General features: G+C 40.2%; 1 protein-coding gene across 21 annotated transcripts in view; it reads left to right on the top strand.

The window, feature by feature from the left end:
* Nucleotides 1-24,998, top strand: part of LRCH3 (leucine rich repeats and calponin homology domain containing 3) — a 170,977-nt gene that overhangs the window by 90,638 nt on the left and 55,341 nt on the right. For 12 of the 21 annotated variants that reach the window (XR_012243838.1, XM_073626527.1, XM_073626519.1 and 9 more), the window contains 4 exons: nt 6,543-6,623; nt 13,731-13,782; nt 13,931-14,053; nt 23,674-23,718. Coding sequence is in view for 20 of the 21 variants with exons in the window: in XM_073626527.1 (XP_073482628.1) it covers nt 6,543-6,623; nt 13,731-13,782; nt 13,931-14,053; nt 23,674-23,718 (301 nt within the window). In the remaining variant the exon portion in view is untranslated. The remainder of the gene's footprint in view (nt 1-6,542; nt 6,624-13,730; nt 13,783-13,930; nt 14,054-23,673; nt 23,719-24,998) is intronic. The other 9 variants (XM_073626528.1, XM_073626540.1, XM_073626538.1 and 6 more) reach the window with 4 other exon arrangements.

Genomic DNA, 24,998 nt, shown 5'->3' with positions numbered 1-24,998 from the left:
GCCCATAGCTTTTAAAGCAACATTTAAAAAACATTTTTTTTAAATGACATATAAATGTTTTTTCTATTGTATTTTTGTGTAAATATGAGATCTGAGGTCTTTTTGACCCCAGATCTCATATTTAAGAGGTCCTGTCATGCTTTTTTTTTATTAAAAGGGTAATTGGAATAAAAGTGACACCATTTTTCCTTTTTAAAAGAACAGTGTAAAAATAAAAAATAAAAGGTAAAATAAGAAGAAAAAATTTTAACCGCACCCAGTCACGCCGAGCTCGCGTGCAGAAGCGACCGCATACTTGAGCAGCGCCCGAATATGAAAATGGTGTTCAAACCACACATGTGAGGTATCGCCGCGATTGGTAGAGCAAGAGCAATAATTCTAGCTCTAGATCTCCTCTGTAACTCAAAACATGCAACCTGTAGAATTTTTTTAAACGCCTATGGAGATTTTTAAGGATAAAAGTTTGTCGCCATTCCACGAGCGGGCGCAATTTTGAAGCGTGACATGTTGGTTATCAACTTGGCGTAATATTATCTTTCACAATATAAAAAAAAAATTGGCTAACTTTGCTGTTTAATTTTTAATTTAAAAAAAAAGTGCGCTTGTAAGACTGCTGCACAAAGTATTGTGACAAAGTATTGCAACGACCGCCATTTTATTCTCTAGGGTGTTAGAAAAAAATATATATAGTGTTTGGGGGTTCTAAGTAATTTCCTAGCAAAAATAACTGTTTTTAACTTGTAAACACCAAATCTCAGAAAGAGGCTCAGTCCTTAAGTGGTTAAAGGCAGTTTATGCCACATTGGGTTTAGGCGAAGAGAAAAAAATAATTATCTCTGCATGATCGGATGTACGTTGGACTTAGTGAGCCAAAAAATTACACTTTTCCGGTACATCCAGTAATCTCTGAGGCCATTAAAAAAGAATGGGCAGAACCAGAGAGAACCTTTTTACCCAAGAGTACATAAAAGGCATTTTCCGGTTGATGAGGACCCAGCAGCACTTTGGAATAAGGTGCCTAAACTTGATGCAGCCTTTTCCCAAGTATCCAGATCAACTGACCTGGCATTTGAGGATATGGGAATACTGAAAGATCCCATGGATAAAAGGATGGGTCAACGGCTTAAAAGGGCCTGGCAATCCATCATAGGCAATCTCAAACCAGCGATGGCTACTACTTGCCTTTCTAGAAATATGGAGTACTGGGTAAACCAGCTAAAGGCCCACATTATAGCAGATTCACCCAAGCAAGAAATCCTTGATTCTTTCTCAACCCTGTCAGCGACTGTAGCCTATATTTCAGATGCGTCTGCAGAATCGATAAGTATGACCGCAAGATCTGCAGCCTTAACTAACTCAGCCAGGAGAGCTCTGTGGTTAAAGACCTGGCCGGGGGGTGCGGCAACCAACAAAACACAATGACTCTTCCTTGCCAGTAGTAGGAAGACTGCAAAGATTCCTCCCTCACTGGGTAAGCATGACAGAAAATCAATATATTCTAGGCATGCTGTCCCAGGGATACAACATACAATTTGTGAATCCCCCTCCAGAAAGATACTTTGTAACACACCTTCCAAGAGACACAACAAAAGCCCTAGCTATGAAAAACCTTTTAGAGGATCTGATTCAACAGGGGGTTGTGATTCCAGTATCTCCAGAGGAACGTCATTAGAGTTTCTATCCCCATATCTTTATGCTAAGGAGAAGCCATCCTGAAGTTTTCATCTCATTTTCAATCTAAAACCATTAAACAGGTCAGTCTGATACAGAAAATTTTGCATTGACTCAATCTTTACTGTCAGTAATTTGTTGACCAAGGAGTGCTTCATGGCATCGATCGACTTAAGAGATGCACACCTGCATGTTTCTATAGCCTCTCAGTCCCAAAAATTCCTCAGGCTGGCAGTGAATATTAGGAAGGAGGTGCTGCATCTGTAATTCAAGGTCCTCCCTTTCGGTCTTTTATCCGCCCCACAAATTTTTACTAAGATAATGGCGGAAGCTCTCGCCCCTCTACGTCTGCAGGGAATTTCAGTAATCCTGTATCTGGACGACCTCCTCTTCTTTGCCCCTTCCAGGGAAAAATTGCAGGAAGACCTGGTTAAGGCCCGCAGTCATTTAGGAACCTTGGGTTGGATCGTGAACTTTCAAAAATGAAACCTAAATCCGGCTCAGCAGGTTCAATTTCTAAGTTACCAAATGGATTCAGTAAAACAAAGAATCTTTCTTCCGAAGAAAAATTAGGTCATAAATGTAGCAGCAATGCTACAGAAAAAACAGAGGGTATCGATCAGGTTATGTCAGCCCTGGAAACCTTCAACAGTGCCGGCCATTCAATGGGTGAGGCTCCTGTTGTGAGTGTGGTACGGAATCTTAATTAAGATCTCGGTGTTTTTTGTTTTTCAGTGCCTCCAACCTTACAGTAAATTTTGTGAACCTAGTTCAGAATATCAGTACATACCACAATCCTTTCCTGAGTTCGTTAATTTATGGGGTTTTCTTACCAATGTATAAATATCTCCCAACAAAATTAATAAATAAATAATTTGACTTTATTAATGAACGAGTATAGTTATACAATTTCAAATTTCATACAGAATTGGATTTTCTGGTGATTGATATTTCACACACATAATCAAAACAGCAACACAGCAATGAAACAATATATCTAAATATTACAATTTACTCAGGGGAGCCCAAATTGGTCTGTTAGAAAAATATGTTCGGTAATCGCGCTTTATGTTCAAGAACACAATATCCCTTGTCACTCAGGGAAACAGTCCTCTGAATTTCTCCGGCCAGAAGGAGTCCAAAGTATGTCTCGCTGAGTCAACAGAAAAATATTGCCAATTTGAAATAAATATTAAACCAACAGAAAAATACTACTAAAATTAAATGGGGCAATAGTACTCTCCCTGGGACCACAGAAATTTAAATTGATGTTAACAAGTTTGTCTGAATTCCCCCAAACACTGCTACAATAATACACGGCCTAGACAATCAATTAATGTCAATACATAAACTATCAAATATCCCTACAATTTTGAGAAAAAAGATAATTAAGAATTGTATGATCTGTATCTTACCAACAGTTTAAAAATGGAAGATGTCCGCCAATATTTAAGTACATCGAGTGGTTCTTGTCACAAGGTCCAGCAAGATAGGGGAGTGGTCACATATCAGCAGGCTTCTTGATAATCTAGGGGTGTATCCGGCGTGTGGTTCTGTGATCCCTTCTCTATGATCCTCACCCCCTTTATACCATCTGGGACAATAAGCTTATAAAATTATCATAAGCTCAGCCTAGAAGGTTTGGCTTATTCTTCATTGGTTTGGAGAATTTCAGTGATTTACCTGGTAAACTCAGGTAATATCATCTTCAGCCACTAGATGGGTCTGAGGACAGAGAATGTATTCTAAACTGTTTGTTAAAAGAAAATGTTTTCTTTTATAATGGATATTGATCTATATATTGGGGCGTTTGAATATATGTCTATTTTGTTCAGGGACCCCGGCAATTGGTACAAAATGGAAATAGATTTAGTATAAATTTGATTCATTAATATCACACACAGTGGATGTTTATATGGATAAATGCATGACTCCTGCATATCCTATGAAAACCTATTTATCTTGGGACAACACATGTTATATGGGTATTTTCATGTAGATGCGGTCACGGTTTCTATGTCTTTACAACAATGATGGTATCTGGACACAGTTCTTTATTCTACCTCAAAATTTCTATCTATGGCAGATTACTCATGGGGTCAGTGGATATAAAAATCTGGTCGTTATCTGTAACCTGGAGTCTGAGATAGAGATATAGAGAGATATATATATATATATATATATATATATATATATATATATATATATATATATATATATATATATATATATATATATATATATATATATATATATATATATATATATTCTATATATCTATATATCTCTCTCTTATGATCACATATATAAAATAAAAATAATGGAATTGAATGTCTTCCTTGAGTATTGGAAATAGACTTTGGACAGGCTTTACTGAGGGTTTAGAGAAAGGTTTAGCTGTACAAACAATTTCTCCTTATAGACTCTTTTAGTCAATATCATTATAGTCTGTTCATACATTTGGGACTGTTGACGTTTTGGTGTAATATATAAACCTTGCATCTCAGTCATTGTCTGAGGGACAGCTTGAGTCAACAGTGGGGTTGACGAAGGAGATAATTTCACCCTTTGAAACAATGGGTTTATTTATCAACTTTTTTTCTTTAATTAAAGGCTTTGTAACTTGGATTTGGAAACACAAATTTTTACCATAGTCGGCTGGTCTCATGTAAGAGGACATTAGTGTTCATGTTTACTCGGCTTCAACATTTTGTCTCTTTACTTCAGCAATCAACCTATTCTGTTGGGAGGGGGAGTGCTCTCCTGGAGCAATGACTCAGCTAAAGTCTAAATGAAAAATTATAATATTTTGATGTGTCTCGGCCATGACACTCCATTTCAGACCTCTCCAGTGTTTCCTTTTTCAGAGTATGGGACCACAGTCCAGAAACTTTAGACAAAAGTAAAGCTCCCCACCAGGGTCAAGAGGACCCTTTGGTAGTGGAGAAGTCAGTCAATTTTGTCAAAAGGCTTACTATGGTCTTTCCCGACCGAAAGAAGAGTGACAACAGATGCTAGCAGTTGGGGGGACCACTGGGATCAGAATCTAGCACAAGGAGTTTGATCCTGAACCGAGGCAGAAGTCTTCAAACTTAGCAGTGGCTGCCTTCTCTCCAAACCTCCAGGGGTCCCATGTGCAGGATTTATCAGACAATGCCACTACCATGGCATACCTCAACAAACGGGGGCACAAGAAGGAAGGCTCTTCAATTGTCAATGGAAATCCTAGAGTATGCGGAGGAGCATTTACTTTCCTTATCAGCGGTCCATCTCAAAGGCACATGAAACGAAGTAGCACACTTTTTGAGCTGATGAAAAATTCAGGAAGCAGGGTGGAGCTTGAATCCAGAAGTTTTTTCGTTGATCACCAAGCCGTGGGGCCATCCACAAGTGGACCTGTTGGCATCAAAAGAAAGTGATCCCTCATTTCTTTTCTTTAGGGATAGATGCCTTAGCATATCCCTGGGATTTTCAGCTGTGCTACGCCCCCCCCCCCCCAGCTAATTCCGTCTGTACTGTATAAAGAAAAATACAAAAAAAGTGTCAAATTCTGATTACTCTGTTCTGGCCGAAAAACGCCTGGTTCTCCACCATTCTACAAATGGCAGTCAAACCATTATGACAGCTTCCTCTCAAACAGGATTTACTACTTCAGGGACAAGTATATTACCGGGATATAGCCAGGCTAAGCCTCACCCCCTTGTATCTGAGGAGCAGCTATTAAGCAACAAAGGATTGTCAGAACCTTTAGTATCCACGTTACTCTCTCTAGTAGGAAGAATATAACTAGGGCTATTTACACAAAAGTTTGGAGGCTCTACAATACTTGGTGTCGTTCCACAAACTGAACCTTGGAAGACATTGTGTCAGTTTTGGAATTCCTACAAAGTGGTGCAGACAAAGGTTTTGCAATTAGCACTCTTAAGGTGCAAGTGGCTGCCCTGGGAGTATACCTAGAAAGACCAATTTCTTCAGTATCTTTGGTTGCAAGATTTTTTAAGGCACTTGCTAGATCCAGACCAGCTCCTACTAAACATTTTCCTAGGTGGGATCTGTCAGTAGTTTTGCAAGCCTTCACAAAGGAACCTTTTGAACCATTGCAGACAATTTTGTTAATAGATCAAACTCTCAAGACGGTGCTTTTAGTTGCGGTTACATCCGCAAGAAGAATCGGTCAACTGCACGCTCTATCAGTAAAAGAACTTTTTTGTGAATTTACCCAGATAGGATTATGCTAAAAACAAATCCAGGGTTTTCGCCGAAAGTAGCTTCAATTCATAACTGGTCCCAGGAAATTATCCTGGCAACTTTTTCTTCAAACCTTTCGGGGAAAAAGGAGTCTATTCCACAACTTTGGATGTGAGCATAATTTTGTACTGCACACTAATAGAGCTTTGGCCACTACATGAGCAGAAAAGCTGGTGCCACCCCAGATCAAATTTGTAAGGCGGCCACGTGGTCAAGTTATCAGGTGATCAGGCATATGGCAGAAAGGTCCTGCAGGCTGTTGTCCCTCCCTAGTTGGGAAGTCTCGTTTATCTTCTCAGGTGCTGTCCTGAAAGACGATTAGGGAAAATTCAAGTTAGACTTACCGGTAACTTGTTTTCCAAGAGTCTTCAAGGACAGCAACAACACACCCTTGTTGTTTTTATGCTGTGACTAACCATATTCTGATTATGTGTTCCAGCTTGGGCCAGAGGTACTCTGCTACAAGCAAAGAGCTGTGGGGAGAAGCCTCCTTTCTAAGTTTGGTGGAAATGATGTTTCCTGTGGTGAAGCAGGAGGAGCCACTCAGGTGCTGTCCTGAAAGACTCTTGGAAAACAAGTTACCGGTAAGTCTAACTTGAATTTTTTTTTCTTTTTTTATATAGAATCTCAGAGGAGCCAAGAAGACCAGAATCTCTGAGTTTAACAAATAGACAAAGGCAGCCATCTCCTCGCAGCCAAGAGAGGTAAAGTGGAGAATAAATGAGACGTTTAACCCCTCTGCGCCAGTGTCTCCTGGCCCTTTAAGGGATTTCAGATGGTGGGCAGGGTTTATTATCATGTGACCACCATGATTGACTGTCACGGCGGTCACATGATCAGAAAGCTCCCAAATGCAAGAAGCGATCGGAGCTTTCCATTGGTCATCGGTAACATGCTCTCTCGACATAGCCGTGTCTGCTAACTGATACGCAAATATGCGGCCTCTTGGCACCAAGGCACATCCACCAAAAGGCAGCAAATTTGCGTACTGGGGGTGCCTAGGGATTAACCCTTTTTGTTTCTGGACCAACTCTTTTTTTCAGTGTTTGTAATTTTTATCACACAATATTTACACGACTGTTTACCAAATCTATATTTTTAGCAAAAGTTACAATTCAATTACCTTTAAAGCACACATTTCCGCTAAATATAAAAGATGGCTATTTTCAGGATACATAGATGGATATATCTATCTATATCTATCTCCTCTCAATCTGGGATTCAAGTTGACACCTAATGTGTTGTGCATGCCCTATGCATATGTTTGCCTTAGTGTGGGGGCAGGGGCTTTTAAAATTATGTTTCTGTATGTGTGTATGTATGTACAGTGGAAAGTATTCAGACCCCCTTAAATTTTTCACTTTGTTATTTTTTTTCCTCATTAATGTACACACAGCACCCCATATTGATAGAAAAACACAGAATTGTTGACATTTTTGCAGAATTTTTAAAAAAGAAAAACTGAAATATCACATGGTCCTAAGTATTCAGACCCTTTGCTCAGTATTTAGTAGAAGCACCCTTTTGATCTAATACAGCCATGAGTCTCTTTGGGAAAGATGCAACGAGTTTTTCACACCTGGATTTGGGGATCCTCTGCCATTCCTCCTTGCAGATCCTCTCCAGTTCTGTCAGGATGGATGGTAAACGTTGGTGGACAGCCATTTTTAGGTCTCTTCAGAGATGCTCAAATGGGTTTAAGTCTGGGCTCTGGCTGGAACAGTCACGGAGTTGTTGTGAAGCCACTCCTTTGTTATTTTAGATGTGTGCTTAGGGTCATTGTCTTGTTGGAAGGTAAATCTTTGGCCCAGTCTGAGGTCCTGAGCACTCTGGAGAAGATGTAGAACCATCTCAAGGATGATCAGAAGAAATGGACAGCAGTTAAATATATGCGTGTCACAGCAAAGGGTCTGAATACTTAGGACCATGTGATATTTCAGTTTTTCTTTTTTAATAAATCTGCAAAAATGTCAACAATTCTGTGCTTTTCTGTCAATATGGGGTGCTGTGTGTACATTAATGAGGAAAAAATGAACTTAAATGATTTTAGCAAATGGCTGCAATATAACAGAGTGAAAAATGTAAGGGGGTCTGAATACTTTTCATCCCCTATGTGTGTGTGTATGTATGTATGTGTGTGTGTATATATATATATATATATATATATATATATATATATATATATATATATATATATATATATATATAAATATATATAAATTAATTTTTTTTTTTTTTTTTTTTCATTCATTTAATTTTTTACTTTATTGCTATCACAATGGGTCTGACAGGCTCCTAACCCTTAAGTGCTCAAAGTTAAGCACTTCCAGATTTATTCTGTGCACAGGAGATCATGGAATGGTTCTACAGTGGGGAAAAGAATTATTTGATCCCCTGCAGCTTTTGTAAGTTTGCCCACTTACAAAAAATGAAAGGTCTATAATTTTTATCGTATGTGTGTTTTTAAATGATAGAAACAGAATATCAACCAAAAATCCAGAAATGAACAAATTCTATAAATTAAGTTGCAGTTCAGTGAGTACAATAAGTTTTTGATCCCTAAGCAAAACATGACTTAGTTCTTGGTGGAGAAACCCTTGTTGGCAAGCACAGAGGTAAGATGTTTCTTGTGGTTGGTGACCAGGATTGCACACATCTCAGGAGTGATTTTGGTCCACTCTTTTTTTACAGATCTTCTCCTAATCCTTGAGGTTTCTTGGCTGTCTCATGGCAACTCAAAGTTTCAGCTCCCTCCATACATTTACTATAGGATTGAGTTCTGGAGACTGACTATGCAACTCCAAGACCTTAATGTGCTTCTTCTTGAGCCACTCCTTTGTTGCCTTGGCGGCATGTTTTTGGGTCATTGACATGCTGGAAGACCCATCCATGACCCATGTTAAGTGTTATAGCTGAGGGAAAGGTTCTTATCCAAGATTTTACAATACACGGCCCTGTCCATTGGCCCCTAAATGCAGCAAAGTCAGCCTGTAGCTTTAGCATAGAAACAGCCCCAAAGCATCATGTTTGCATGTTTGTTTTATTTATTTTTCTAAAACTGGACATTACAATCACTTTAAGGATTTAGAGATCTGTAAAAGAGTGGACCAAAATCCCTCCTGAGATGTGTGCAAACCTGATCACTAACTACAAGAAACATCTTACCTCTGTACTTGCGAACAAGGGTTTCTCCACCAAGTACAAAGTCATGTTTTGCTTTGGGATCAAATACTTATTTTACTCACTGAACTGCAACTCAATTTATAACATTTGTATCATGTGTTTTTTCTGGATTTTTGGTTGATTTTCTCTTTCTATGATTTAAAATACACCTATGATAAAAATGATAGACCCTTCATTTCTTTTTAAGTGGGAAAACTTACAAAATCTGCAGGGGATCAAATAATTATTTTTGCCATTGTAACTTGATCACCTTCTGATTGCCATCATTGATGCACACTTGTTTCTTTTAACCCTTTGACTGCAATGATGTGTATCACACAGTATTATTGTAACCGGCACAGTAAGGCATTCAATTCTGTGTTGCCAACACCTTTTAATATGGCTGGTGGATAAGCTTAACCACTTAAGGACTGGAAGGATTTACCCTCTTAATGACCAGGCCATTTTTTGCAATACGGCACTGCGTCGCTTTAACTGACAATTGCACGATCATGCGACGTTGTACACAAACAAAATTTATGTCCTTTTTTCCCACAAATTAAGCTTTCTTTTGGTGGTTTTTGCTCACCTCTGCGGTTTTGTTTTTTGCGTTATAAACCAAAAAAAGCGTTACTTTTGAAAGAAACGCTATTTTTTTTAACTTTTTTCTATAATATCCAAAAAAAAAAATTTCTTTATCAGTTTAGGCCAATATGTATTCTTCTACATAGTTTTGGTAATAAGCGTATATTGATTGGTTTGCATAAAAGTTATAGCGTCTACAAAATAGGGGATATATTTATGGCATTTTTATTAATTAATTTTTTTTTTTTTTTTACTAGTAATGGCGGTGATCAGCAATTTTTAGGGACATTGCGGCAGCCAGATCGGACACTTTTTTGGGACCATTGACATTTATACAGCGATCAGTGCTAAAAATGGCTACTGATTACTGTATAAATGTCACCGGCAGGAAAGGGGTTAAGTGTTCCCTAGGGAGGCGTTTCTAACTAGGAGGGGAGTGTACTGACAGGGAGTAGAGAGAGATCGCTGTTCCTGATCACTAGGAACAGCAGATCTCTCTCTACTTCCCTGACAGAACGTGAATGTTTACATTGACAGATCCCGTTCTGGCTCTCTGTGGAGCGATCACGTCTGCCAGCGCGCCCCCTATAGCTCTTAAAGCGGCCAACGTACACCTACGGCGATTCTCACAGCCTTGCCAACCTGCCGCAGTATAATGACGGCGGCTGGTCGGCAAGAAGTTAAACGCCACTGCTGTCCCAGTTTATAAGCCCAATATAGGGACAAAAAGGGTTTTATTGTTTTCTAATTTACATTGTTACAGTAACGGTCTTTATTCTGTAGCAGTCTTACCATGTCCTGATACTGCTATAATGTTTACAGTGCCTTGAAAAAGTTTTCATACCCCTTAATATTTTCCACATTTTGTCATGTTACAACCAAAAACGTAAATGTATTTTATTGTGATTTTATGTGATAGACCAACACAGTTGTAAAGTGGAAGGAACTTTACAATACTTAAAAATACTTTTTGTAGAGCCACCTTTCGCTGCAAGTCTTTTTGGGTATGTCTCTACCAGCTTTGCACATCTATAGTGAAATTTTTGCCCATTCTTCTTTGCAAAATAGCTCAAGTTTTGTCAGATTGGTGGGAGAGCGTCTGTGAACAGCAATTTTCAAGTCATGCCACAGATTCTCAAAAGGATTTAGGTCTGGACTTTGACTGGTCCATTCTAACACACGAATATCCTTTGATCTAAACCATTCCATTGAAGCTCTGGCTGTATGTTTAGGGCGTTGTCCTGCTCGAAGGTGAACCTTTGCCTCAGTCTCAGGTCTTTTGCAGACTCTAACAGGCTTTCTTCTTAGATTACCCTGTATTTGGCTCCATCCACCTCCCCATCAACTGTGACCTGTCCCTGCTGAAGAAAAGCATTCCCACAACATGATTCTGCCACCATGTTTCACGGTGGGGTTGGTGTTTTAAGGGTGATGCGCAGTGTTAATTTTCCGCCATAAATGGCGTTTTGCTTTTAGGCCGAAAAGTTCCATTTTGATCTCATCTGACCAGAGCATCTTCTTCCACATGTTTGCTGTGTCCCCCACATGGCTTCCTGCAAACTGCAAACGGGACTTATGGCTTTCTTGAAAACAATGGCTTTCTTCTTGCCACTCTTCCATAATGGCCAGATTTGTGGAGTGCACGACTAATAGTTGTCCTGTGGACAGATTCTCCTACCTGAGCTGTGGGATCTCTGCAGATCCTCCAGAGTTACCATGGGCCTCTTGGCTGCTTCTCTGATTAATGCTCTCCTTGGTCTGCCTGTCAGTTTATTTTGACGACCATGTCCTGGTAAGTTTGCAGTTGTGCCATACTTTTTCCATTTCCGGATGATGGATTGAACAGTGCTCCTTGAGATTTTCAAAGCTTGGGATATTTTTTTTTTTATAACCTAACCCTGCTTTCAACTTCTCCACACCTTTATCCCTGACCTGTCTGGTGTTACTTGGCCTTCATGATGCTGTTTGTTTACTAAGATTCTCTTACAAACATTTGAGGGCTTCACAGAACAGCTGTATACTAAGATAAAATTGAATACTGACACAAAATCACACACAGGTTGGGATTAGTGTCTTTTTTCAACTTCGCCTACTATGTAACTATTAAAGTGGAATTGATGTCCGGTGTCCCCCCCCCCCCCCCAAGGCCCCTCAGGTGGGTTATTCCATAATGTACTAGCATGCACAGCATATTAGTACATTATGGCAGGCTTGCCTGTCATGTGGTGTCCTCCCGGCGCTTCCATCTTCACCTGGTCTTCCGGGTCCCGTGCCTTCGGCCACTTAATAGGCCAGGCCGCAGTGACGCCACTCCCGTGCATGTGCACGGGAGTCACATCACCGTGGCACGCATCGGGGGCCGATCAGGGCCGTAAATGTTTGCTGAGCTGCACATGTGCGACTCTGTGAATATGACAGCTGACAGGCAGAAGAGACCAATAGGGTTTCTTCTGTCATAAATACCCTTCCTGTCATCCATTTGAATAACAAACAAGTGTACTTTCTCTTTAAATTACACACAGGTGGACTCTATTTACTAATTAGGTGACTTCTGAAGGCAATTGGTTCCGCTAGATTTTAGTTAGGGGTATCAGCATTCAGGCTGGGTTCACACTTGTACGATAAACGCTCTGCCGTTGGGAGCTCATGTCGCATGACGTGTGCAAATCAGTGGTTCCCTATGAGAGCCGTCTTAACTGGTCCAACACAAGTCGGTCCGACTTTGAAAAAGGTACTACTTTGGTCCGACTTTGATCCTACTTCAGCCCGTTGAATATCATTGAATTGGGATCATCATCTTAAATGATCTGACTTTGGCATGCAAATTGTGCTCTGAGGATCTTAAAGAGGAACTCCATGCCAAATTAAAAAAAAAGCAAAAAAAAAAAAAACGCATGGGGTTCCCCCTCCATTACCATATCAGGCCGGTCTGGTATGTATTTTAAGGGGAACACCCACGCCTAAAAAAGCCAAACAAAAAACCGTGCATGCAGCCCAACAGGTCAGTAAAGGGGGTGGGGACCAACGAGGCCCCCCCCGAACCATACCAGGCCACCTGCCCTCAACATGGGGGTGTGGGCGCTTTTGGAGCAGGGGGGCTCTGGGGCCCCGGGGCCCCAACCCAAAGCACCTTGTCCCCATGCTGATGGGACAAGGACTTCTTCCCGACAACCCTGGGCAGTGGTTGTCTAGGTCTGCGGGCGGGGAGCTTATCGAAATCTAGAAGCCCCCTTTAACATGGGGGTCCCCCCAGATTCCAGCCCCCCACCCTATGTAATTGAGTATGGGGTACATTGTACCCCTACCCATTCACCTAAGAAAAAAAGTGTCAAAAATAAAAACAGTACACAGGTTTTTGACATAGTAATTTATTAAATCAGCTCTGGCGTCTCTTTCGATTTCTTCTCCCCTTTCTGGCTCTTTTGCCGGTTCTTCTCCCTCTTCTGCCAGCCCCCCCATGCCCCAAAGCACCCACACCCTCATGTGGAGGGTATGTGGCCTTGTATGGTTCAGGAGGGGGAATCACTCATTTGTCCCCACCCCCTTTCCTGACCTGCCAGGCTGCGTACTCTAAGGGTCTGGTATGGATTTTGGGGGTCTTGGAGGGGGAACCACATGCCGTGTTAGGGTTTTTTTTTTTTTTTTTTTTTTTTTAATTTGGCGTTGAGTTTCCCCTAAAGATTCATACCAGACACGAAGTGCCTGGTAATGTCGGGATCAAATTCGGATCCCCGTTTTTTGAAGTCGGACTTCAAGTCGCAGGGCAAAGTCTGATAAATACAAATGCAAACCATACTTCTCAGATTTGTGTAAACCATTTTGAAAACCATTCATCATTTTCCTTCCACTTCATAATTATGTGCCACTTTGTATTGGTCTATTGCAAAAAGTCCCGATAAAATACATTTACATTATTAGTTGTGCCATGACAAAATGTGAAAAATGTCAAGGAGTATGAATACTTTTTCAAGGCACTATATGTGTTATGTATTAATACCCATTTCATGTTTGCAGTTCCCTGTTTCTATCATTGCTTTTTAACACAACATATTTTTGCTTTTTAGGACTCAGTTGGATGCTATGTATCTTATTGCACTGACAAAAAGTTCTAACCAGGTAAAGCTACTAGTTACATAAAGAAATAATTTGGGGTCCTTGTGTTTTGCATGGCAGTTCCTTGGTTTATGTACATGAGCTTCTTGTTCACTAATACTTGCTTTTCTGCATCTAACCTCCAACACCTCCACTTCTTTGGGTTCTTTAGACGGATACAGACCAGCGTAGGCGAGATTTGCTAGAATCCACCAGGAGGGAGGCACAACTAGCGGCCCAGCAGTATGAGGAGCAGAGGATAAGGGACAGGTTAACACACTCAGACTCTTTAAACGTAAGTCACTGCTGTGTTCATGGCATGTAAACAACAATTTGATAGTGGAAGAATTAAATTTCAAAAAATATTTACTTTGTTTTCTTTTAAAAACGTAATGGTCTCTCCTATTAGAACTGCAGTTTTAGGTTTTGGTAGCTGCTGGTGGATATAATCATGGTAAAATTTTTATCCTTACCTGTTCCCTCACCAGTTCCTTGTTAACCCCTCTGCTGTAGATGTTGCAGGACATGTACTCCCTTTTTGATCCTGCTGTAACTTTTGTTTTATGTTAAATGCTGCAAGAGGCATGCGAATATCCTGGATGCTGTTGGAACAGATTTTGTGCCAGAATAATGCAGCAGGAGGCTTCATTGAAGAATTGTTATCATTAGAGTCCCCCCAAAATAACAGTATTTGGTGAGATTTGTTCTCCCTTTATGTCCCACAGACCCCCATGGCATTGCTGATTCCTCTCTCTGGGGTGCAATCTTAATATACTCCTTTGGAAAACAATTAGGTCTGATCTATAGTAAAACTGCTCAAGGATTCTTCACAGTAAAATAGGGAGAAGGCACTCCAGAGAACGTAGGCTAAAGAATAAAGCATCTTTTTGTGTTTCCATTGCAGCATTCTCTTCTAACTTTCAGAGGCCCAACATAGTTATGTGGAGCCACTTTCTGTAGAATTATTCTGTGATCTCAAAGTGGTGGGCAGAACCTTGATGCCCTGGACTTAAGGGAAGTGGGTTTAAAGATGTTGAATTCATGAGTCTGCTGGGGACAGAGATCAAGTGAAGTATAGCTGCTTATATATATAGATATATAAATAAATGTATACACACACAGTTGTGCTCAAGTTTGCATACCTTGGCAGAAATTGTGAAATTTTGGCATTAATGTTGAAAATATGACTGATCGTGCCAAAAAACTTTCTTTTATTTAAGGATAGCAATCACATGAAGCCATTTATTATCACATAGTTTTTTGGATCCTTTTTAAATCATAATGATAACAGAATTCACCCAAATGGCCCTGATAAAAAGTTTACATACCCTGAAATGTTTGGCCTTGGTACAGACGGTGGCACACACAAATTAAAATGGCAATTAAAGGTTAATTTCCCTCATTTGTGCCTTTTTAAATTACAATTAGTGTCTGCGTATAGTTAATGAGTTTGTTAGTTCTCACGTGAATGCACTAAGCAAGCTAGACACTGAGCCATGAGGAGGTAGAAAAGCCGCAATGTCGCAGTCACAATAAAAATCACAGGTCGTCGCCATTACTAATAAAAAAAAAAAAAAGAATAAAAAAAATGCCATAAATCTATCCCCTATTTTGTAGCAAACCAATCAATTTTGCGCAAACCAATCAATATACGCTTATTGCGATTTTATTTTTTTATTTCTTTTATACCAAAAATGTGTGGAAGAATACATATTGGTCTAAACTGAGGAAGAAATGTAGATTTTTTTAATATATTTTTTTGGGGATATTTATTATAGCAGGAATTAAAAAATATCAACTGCAGAGGTGATCAAATACCACCAAAAGAAATCACTATTTGTGGGGAAAAAAGGACGTCAATTTTGTTTGGGTACAACGTCACACGACCGCGCAATTGTCAGTTAAAGCGACGCAGTGCCGTATTGCAAAAAAAGGTTTGGTCAGGAAGGGGGTAAATCCTACCGGGGCTGAAGTGGTTAAGGAGCACAATACGATGATGCTTGAAGAAAAAAGAGCTGCATGGTCAAGTTGCCAGGAATAAGCCTTTACAGGGGGTCCCCTAGTTACAAACATCCGACTTACAAACGACTCCTACTTACAAACGGAAGGAGACAACAGGAAGTGAGAGTAAATCTACCCCTAGGAAGGGAAATTCTCTCCTGTAAGAGCTATTATGGGGAAAAGGTGCCTCCACTGATGCTTTATCACCAAGGCTTGTTTCCACAACAACCCAAAATTTTCAAAATCCAATTGTCATTGGGACAGAAAGTGAGGTGAAATCTTCTGAACAGGGGCACACACACAGCAAAACAAATGTTACAGGGGTGTTAACCCTTCCCTATGCTATCCAAAAAGCTTAAAAATATTTTTTTTGGCTGGAGCTACACTTAAAAAATGTACCTGTTCCGACTTACAAACAGATTCAACTTAAGAACAAACCTACAGTCCCTAACTTGTTTGTAACCTGGGGACCCCCTGTACTGTACAAGTTCCACAAAAAAGCCTGGTTACAATATGCCCAACAACACCTTGACATGCCTAATTGGCTTTTTTGTGGCATTGGCGTAGCAAAGGCTTCCTTCTTGCAGGTCAACCATGCAGCTCTTTTTTGTTCAAGTATTGTTGAATTGTGCTCCTTAAAAAAAAAAAACACTGTCTTTGGAGAGCAGCCTGTATTTCTCCTGAGGTTACCTGTGGGTTTTTGTTTGTATCCTGAGCATTTTTTTCCGCCAGTTGTGGCTGCAATCTTTCTTAGTCTACCTGACCTTGGCTCAAAAAGAGCCCCTAATTTTCCACTTCTTAAAAAGTGATTAAACAGTACTGACTGGCATATTCAAGGCTTTGGATATCTTTTTATATCCTTTTCCATCTTTGTAAAGTTTCATTACTTTGTTACGCAGGTCTTTTGACTGTTCTCTTCTACCTACAGCCTGCTTAGTGCATCCATGTGAGAGCTAACAAACTCAATGACTATTTATACACAGACACCAATTGTGATTTAAAAAGCTACAAATGTGGGAAATTAACCTTTAATTGCAATTTTAACCTGTGTGCGCCACCTCCTGTGTCTGTACCAAGGTCAAACATTACAGGGTATGTAAACTTTTTATCAGGGCCATTTGGGTGATTTCTGTCATCCTTATGATTTAAAAAAGGATACAAAAAACTATGTGATTATAAATGGCTTCATGTGATTGCTATCACTAGATAAAAGACAGTTTTTTGGCATGATCAGTCATATTTTCAATATTAAAATGGAGTTCCAACCAAAAGTGGAACTTCAGCGTTAAGCACTCCTCCCCCCCCCTTACGTGCTACATTTGGCATGTTATTTTTTTGGGGTGGCAAGTGGGTAACTACTTTAGAGAGGGACTTCCTCCTGCCGCCTAGGCGGCGACTCCTCTCCCCTAGGCAGTCCCTCCCTCTCAGCAATCTTCTGGGACACGTGACAGGTCCCAGAAGATTGCCTGTCCACTGGGAGAGTGCAGTGTGACTCGCGCATGTGCAGTGTGCGCCCGGCCATGAAGCTGCACGCTGTCACGGCCAGTTGCCCACAGTTCCAATGGATGTGCCGAGGAGAGGTAGAGGAGCGGGGCTCTGTGCGGCCGCATTGCTGAACAGTGGACCAGGTAAGTGTCTGTTTATTAAAAGTCAGCAGCTAAACTTTTTGTAGCTGCTGACTTTTAATAAAAAAAAAAAAAAAAAAGCCTGGAACTCTGTTTTGATTTCACAACTTCTGCCAGGATATAGACACACACCCTGTTTCCACCAAAATAAGACCTAGCGTGATTGTCAGTGATGGCTGCAATATAAGCCCTACCCCCCCCAAATAAGCCCTACCCTGTTTCCCCAAAAATAATCCCTACCCTTAAATAAGACCTACAAGGACTTTAACTAGGGCTTATTTGGGGGGTAGGGCTTATATTGCGGCCATCACCGACAATCACGCTAGGTATTATTTTTGGGGAAAATTTTTTTTTTTTCTTTTTTAAAACCTGCTGGGTACTTTTTTTTTTTTTTTTTTTGCCAAAGCTTGAATTGTGCTTTAAGCTCACAGGACTGCCCTGGTCATACTTGGGACATTTACCCAAAGCAAAAGCTATATATGCCAAGGGTGTAACATTTTACCTTACTAATGTGGAATTTTTCCTCATAAAGTACAACTGTTAATAATGGACACTAAACTGCAATTCCTGATCGTCCCACTCCTTGCTACCTCTGACAACTTCCTATTGATCCATCTCTATGATGGTTAAGAATGTCTACTAATAGGAAGGTTTGGGTTGTGGGAGAGGGTAGGCCAGTCCTCTCCTTCTGTTGGTTGCACTAGAGCAGCTCTGGAATTAATGTCTTCGGAGGCATTTGAGACAATTTTTAAAGATATGTGCAGGCACCAGCAAGTTCCTACGGTTTAATCCTGCAGCCAGTGTAGAACATTTCCATGATAGGCAGGGCTACTTTAAGCAGGTCAGGTTGAATACCTAGGTTTCTGTAATTATATTTGAACAGCTTTGCATATTGCGCTTTTATTGACCTGCATAACTGTCCTGTGCAGTCAGGTTATAGATCAGTTGCAAATGGAAAAAAGTAAAACTGCCTTGCTACATGGTGTTTAATTACTGGCATGTATAATTGATGATCGATCATTATGTTATTTAGAAGTTCAGTGATTTCAGGGTTTGCTTTAAGCAGGTGGTGTAAGGAGCACATATTTTCCTTCCTTACCCTCCCTTCTCAAATTGTTCATCTTTCAGAGAAAAACGCACTACTTGTTGGTATAGAGGTGCACGTTACTCTCTTGCTTTCCCACAGGGCAGTGCTCATTGCCTGAGTGGCCAATCACCAGGTCTGAGCACTGTCCCTTGGGGGTCGAGAAGGGTCCTTACAACTTTTCAGAGCAATTTTTTGAGGAACTGTAGTTGATGAATGGGGTGGTAAGGCTATGGTAGGCATGTATGTGCTCCTTTCCCTTTCTGCAAAGCAATTCTAGTAACGGGCTGTATGCAGCATAATTAACAAATAAAACGTGATACAGCACAAATGGCAAGAGTCAATCAATATAGATGATATGTGGCAAATATGTATAGGATATATATTAACGTGACACTCTAGGACAACATCTGTATTGTATATGTAAACCAAAAGTAGAAAAGAAGTCCGACTATATAGGGCAAGCAAGGAATCTTAAATTCTAAATTTTATTATACATGGTCTTGAAAAACAGAAAACTTCATAAAAACATAGATTTATTCTGCTTAATTGATCAACTGTACATAAAACATAAATGCTCTTGCTTGATCCACTGTAAGAGAGATCCTCATGTGTCAACACGTTTCACCGAAGTTAAGCTTAATCAGGACGCATGAGTGTGGTACAGTAATCCTCTAATGAAAAATGACAGTACTTAAGATTCCAGAATTCATATATACATATACACATATTCTAGTATCGTCGTCTAGTTTCCTGTGTAGGACGTACCTCAGCAACACATACAGCATATACGGCCCCCCAAGGGGGCACCGGAGCTACAAGGGGAGCCCCAGCTGGACACCTCAAAAATAAAAGATCTATAGCAAAAGGATTTCCATGGAAACTAGTATCACATGTTTAAATGTGACTGTATAGGGATTCCAGAAATGATAACTACCTTATTGTACTTCCCAGGTATCGTCATTGCGTATTAACAGAGGTTAAGATTGTGGGGGACAGACTATCGTGTGTGTGTGCGTGTGTATGTATGTATGTATGTATGTATATATATATATATATATATATATATATATATATATATATACAAAAGTGAGTACACCCCTCACATTTTTTATTATTAGTTATATTTTTATTATTAAATATAAATATTTTATTATCTTTTCATCTTTTCATGTGACAACACTGAAGAAATGACACTTTGCTACAATGTAAAGTAGTGAGTGTACAGCTTGTATAACAGTGTAAATTTGCTGTCCCCTCCAAAATAGCTCAACACACAGCCATTATTGTCTAAACCGCTGGCAGCAAAAGTGAGTACACCCCAAAGTGTCAATATTTTGTGTGGCCACCATTATTTTCCAGCACTGCCTTAACCCTCTTGGGCATGTAGTTCACCAGAGCTTCACAGGTTGCAACTGGAGTCCTCTTCCACTCCTCCATGACAACATCACAGAGCTGGTGGCTGTTAGAGACCTTGCGTTCCTCCACCTTCTGTTTGAGGATGCCTCACACATGCTCGATAGGGTTTAGGTCTGGAGACATACTTGGCCAGGCCATTACCTTTACCCTCAGCTTCTTTAGCAAGGCAGTGGTCGTCTTGGAGATGTGTTTTGGGGTCTTTATTTTGGAATACTGACGTGCAGCCTAGCCCTCGAAGGGAGTGGATCATGCTCTGCTTCAGTATGTCACAGTACATGTTGGCATTCATGGTTCCCTCATGGAACTGTAGCTCCCCAGTGAAACTAGAAAAGCCGCTCCAGGTGAGTGAGTCTCTGGTTAATCCCCACACACACTAGTTAGGTGCTAGCCCAGCTCACATTCTGTGTAACATGAAGAAATAATTCCTATAATAATAGCGCCCCAGTTCCGGCAGCACTCATGCAGCCCCAGACCATGACACTCCCACTACCATGTTTGACTATAGGCAAGACACACTTGTCTTTGTAGTCCTTTGTGTGCATCATCTTTAGAAGAGGCTTCCATCTGGGACGACAGCCATGCAGACCAATTTGATACAGTGTGCGGCGTATGGTCTGAGCACTGACAGGCTGACCCCCCAACCCCCCCCCCCCCCCCCCCCGCCCGTTGAACCTCTGCAGCAATGCTGGCAGCACTCATGCATCTATTTCCCAAAGACAACCTCTGGATATGACGCTGAGTACGTGCACTCAATTTCTTTGGTCAACCATGGCGAGGTCTGTTCTGAGTGGAACCTGTCCTGTTAAACTGCAGTATGGTCTTGGCCACTGTGTTGCAGATCAGTTTCAGGGTCTTGCCAATATTCTTATAGCCTAGGCCATCTTTATGTAGAGAAACATATTTATTTATTTTTTTTTTTTTTAGTTCCTCAATCTTTAGATCCTCAGAGTTTTGTCATGAGGTGCTATGTTGAACTTCCAGTGACCAGTATGAGACAGTGAGAGTGATAACTCCAAATTTAATACACCTGTTCACCAAGTACACCTGAGACCTTGTAACACTAACGAGTCACATGACACCAGGAAGGGAAAATGGCTAATTGGGCCCAATTTTGGCATTTTTGCTTAGGGGTGTTCTCACTTTTGTTGCCAGCAGTTTAGACATTAATGGCTGTGTTGATTTATTTTGAGTGGACAGCAAATTTACACTGTTATACAAGCTGTACACTCACCACTTTACATTGTAGCAAAGTGTCATTTCTTCAGTGTTGTCACATGAAAAGATATAATAAAATATTTACAAAAATGTGAGGGGTGTACTCACTTTTGTGAGATACTGTATGTGTGTGTGTGTGTGTGTGTGTGTAATATAAATAAATATATGTATATAATGTGATTTATTAATTAAATGTGAATGCCTAAGGACCAGTTCACACCACATGCAGTCCGGTATTTTTTTTTTTCTGCATCAAAAACGCATGTTAATAGGTTATATGGTTTTCAATGGCATAGTTCACACCAGTGCTTGCAGTTCCATTGTGTTCCAGTTGCAGAAAAAAAAGTAGAACATGCTGCATTTTTCCTGCACTGGACTGTACTTAAATGCTGTAAAACGCACTGAAATTCAGCTAGATGCACCAAAAACGCACTGGAACACACATGTCCTTATTTCATGTTAAAGTGGAACTATGGGAAAAACTTTTTTTTTTTTTTTTTTTTATTTCACATACAGTAAGGGAGGGTAATAACCCCTGTCAGATTTTTTTTTTCCACCATCTCTGTCCCATTGCGGAGATTTCCCTTCACTTCCTGTCCCATAGCCAAACAGGAAGTGAGAGGATATCTCTGAAAATTTAAAGGAATTTTTTGGAGACCCCCAGCTCACCAGACCTAGTGTCCCCATTGGAAGATTTCCCATCTATTACTTTTCTGGGGACAACCCAAACATTTTGGGCTTTTTTTTTTTTTTTTTTTTTTTTTACTTTCACTTTTAATGATAATGGTAAACACGACAAATAGAGCAGATGAATCTCCTTAACAGGGGCACAGACAGCAGTAAAATCTGACAGGGGCAACTATTAACGGTGCCAAATCATGAACTATGGCTTAACCATGGGGTTGTATTTTTGTCGGATGTTTATTGTGATATTGTCCTAAAATCGTTCCAACAACTTAAAGTAGACTTTGGCCTTCCTAACACTATGCATTTCTGCTACCTCCAGCTCCATCACGCCCTCAGGGCTCAATTTGGCGAAACTTCCCCTAATGTAGAGCAACTAGATGTCCTCTGCATTATGTTGGGGTCAGACCCCCGCAAACTTATCTCAGGGTTCTATAATTCATTGCTTCGCCCCACGGCAACGACTCTGGCATATAAATTGAAAGATCTCTGGTCTGGGGATGTGGGGGGAGGGCTGGAGGACGACGAGTGGGAAGACGCGTTAGATGCTTGTAAAAAAGTCTCTACTAAACTTTCGGACTGCCTTACACAACTCTACATTATACACAGATCATATTTGACCCCTATACGCTTAGCCAAGTACAAGCCTAATCAGAATCCACAATGCCCCAGATGTGATAGTCCGTCCACTACCTTTTTTCATCTCCTTTGGTTGTGTCCAGCAATACAAGACTACTGGTCTCAAATAGTGAAGTTAATCCACGATGAAATGGGTTCCCTCTTAACGTTGTGCCCTAAGCAATGCCTATTGGGGGTGTTCCCGGACCCTGACTCTGACAAATTTCATAAAATATTTCTCCAGGAATCGTTATTTATTGCCAGGTTACTTATAGCCAGGAAATGGTTGCAGACTACACCGCAAACTCTTCAAGAGTGGACATCTGCTATAAATAATGTCTTGCCATATAAAAAGGAAACCTACACCCATAGGGGCTGCCTGGCCAAATATGGCAAAATCTGGGACACCTGGCTAGGTAATGCTACCACGTGTAATATGCTACCTGATTAATGTATCTGGGGACTTGTGTATTTCTAAATATTGTTTCAAAATCTGAATTTGTGGTGTCCTTCTACTCTATAACTGCTTAAATATACATACTATGTTATTATTTATATGCATGCCCTCTCATATAATTCATTTATCTGGACTTCTTTGCTGTGATTTGAACTCAATGCTACTGTACTATTGCTCGATGTATACTGTATGCCATTTGCTCTTCAAATAAAACACCACGTTAACTGGAAAAAAAAAATCTGACAGGGGATCTAATCCCTCTCCACTCTGTGCAAAACTAAAAAAAAAAAGGTTTTGCCTTTAGTTATACTTTAAGAAAAAGGGGGGGAATGCACTGGAACGCGTCAAAAACGCGCATGCAGAAAAGAATCTGGGACGCATGCGGACTGCGTTTCTATGGTGTGAACTGGCCCTAAGAAGTCTTATTGATACACATCATAATTATTTTTTATATTTTTCGACTGATTTAAGAGCAATTCTGAAATCAAATAATTTTCCTGTGAGAACTTCATCAAAAACTGGCCATGTAATTTAATAATCTCACCATTTCCAATCATGTTTGGTTTTTCTGTAGTCAACAATGTCTTATGTTTTTTTGGTTAGTATAGTTTCCATTTAAATATGTTTTTTTAGATGTCGTGATTGCTTTGGGAACAAATCAATTATGTGGGTATTTGTTTTCTATCATGGTCCAAGGGAAGTTCATTTTTGGTCCTGATCTAGCAAGACTGCTGCAAGTTTTGCTTACTTTGTTGATTTGTACTTCCAGTATATGGTGGAGCTAACCAATTCAGTGTTTTATTTTCTTTTAGCAGAAAGCACTGAGTCCAGAGAAACGGAGCCCATTGGATAATGAGGTATGTTAAATCACATACAATTGTCCTTGTATAGCCATCTCTAATCAGCTCTTGAGGCTATTGTTAGTCTGTATTATATTGGGTTTAGTTCCACAGATCCCTGGTAAAAAAACAGCTTTGTTCTAGTTTGCCTTATCCTGGTATTGCTTATATTTTCTGTTCTATTCTATTCTACTATAAAGCTCAATCAATTAGGCTATCGTGACCTCAGATAAGCTCATACTTGTTCTGGGTTAGTGAGTCACCGGATAGTAAATTAAGGATAAAGCCGGCTATAGATGGAGTGATTTTTCTTTTATGCACCCACAGCTCAGTCAGAGTTAATGGGGTAATCCCTCCTGCAGAGCCATACCCGCCAGGAGAACACAGTGATTACTGCTATCAGCTATAATGGCCTCTACCAATAATCACATGTACAACCCAACAGGCTGGTTGTAATCAAGTTGATTTAACAACATGGATGTAATCACCCTGCCCCTGCATGGTTCGAATCTCAACCGGTCCCTGCTAAACCAACCGAGATTCGAACTGTCTATGGCCAGCTTAAGAATTACAGCCCCACAGCCTGCACCTTCAAAAACAGTAAAGCAGCTTTCTTATTTGTAATGACTGGAGAGGTTATGAAAGTTTTTTCATAGTTCAGTTTTTGTCATAGAAAATGAAAATGTCCAAGGGGGTAAAAACTTCTTACAGGCACTGTATATTCAAATTATATGAACTTCATTCTTTCAGGCTTATTGGTCAACAAATGTATAGTTCTCTAAGGATATGGTTATTGTCTGTGAGGCCAGTAACAGTTTAAAAACTGCATCTGTTGTAAGATATTATTTATGGTATACAATCTTGCTTTTAAAGCAAGTTATGTTAAATTTGTATATTGGGTAAGTTTAAAGCTAAATGACTCTGCTGAAACGCCTTGCATTCTAGGAGAACACTGGTTTTGTGAATTGACAAGGGGTCGTGAAGGGGAGGATGAATAGCTCCTTCAGTCGCTGCTTATATAACTCCTTGCAGCATCAGATCACTGCTGTGGGGATTACCCGGCATCATTGGAGGGAGGACTTTCTCAGTAAACAGCAGAACATGGATGCACTTTATTGGATTCAACTTATGTGACTAAGTGGTGTGTGCTAAAAAATGTTTTCACTTGAGTTCAGCTTTGAGGGTATCTCTTCTATTATGCATTGTAAAGATTTCCTGTTGGTAAATCTGACAATACACTGCAAATTGAGATTTCTTTCCTGTTCATTGAGGGGAAACGGGAAAATTTGGTTATACTG

The sequence above is a fragment of the Aquarana catesbeiana genome, linkage group LG04 (genome assembly GCF_042186555.1).
Source record: "Aquarana catesbeiana isolate 2022-GZ linkage group LG04, ASM4218655v1, whole genome shotgun sequence".
NCBI classification, from domain to species: Eukaryota; Metazoa; Chordata; class Amphibia; order Anura; family Ranidae; genus Aquarana; species Aquarana catesbeiana.
The sequence above is the reverse complement of the archived record's forward strand: the minus strand, read 5'-3'. Positions and strand labels throughout refer to the sequence as shown.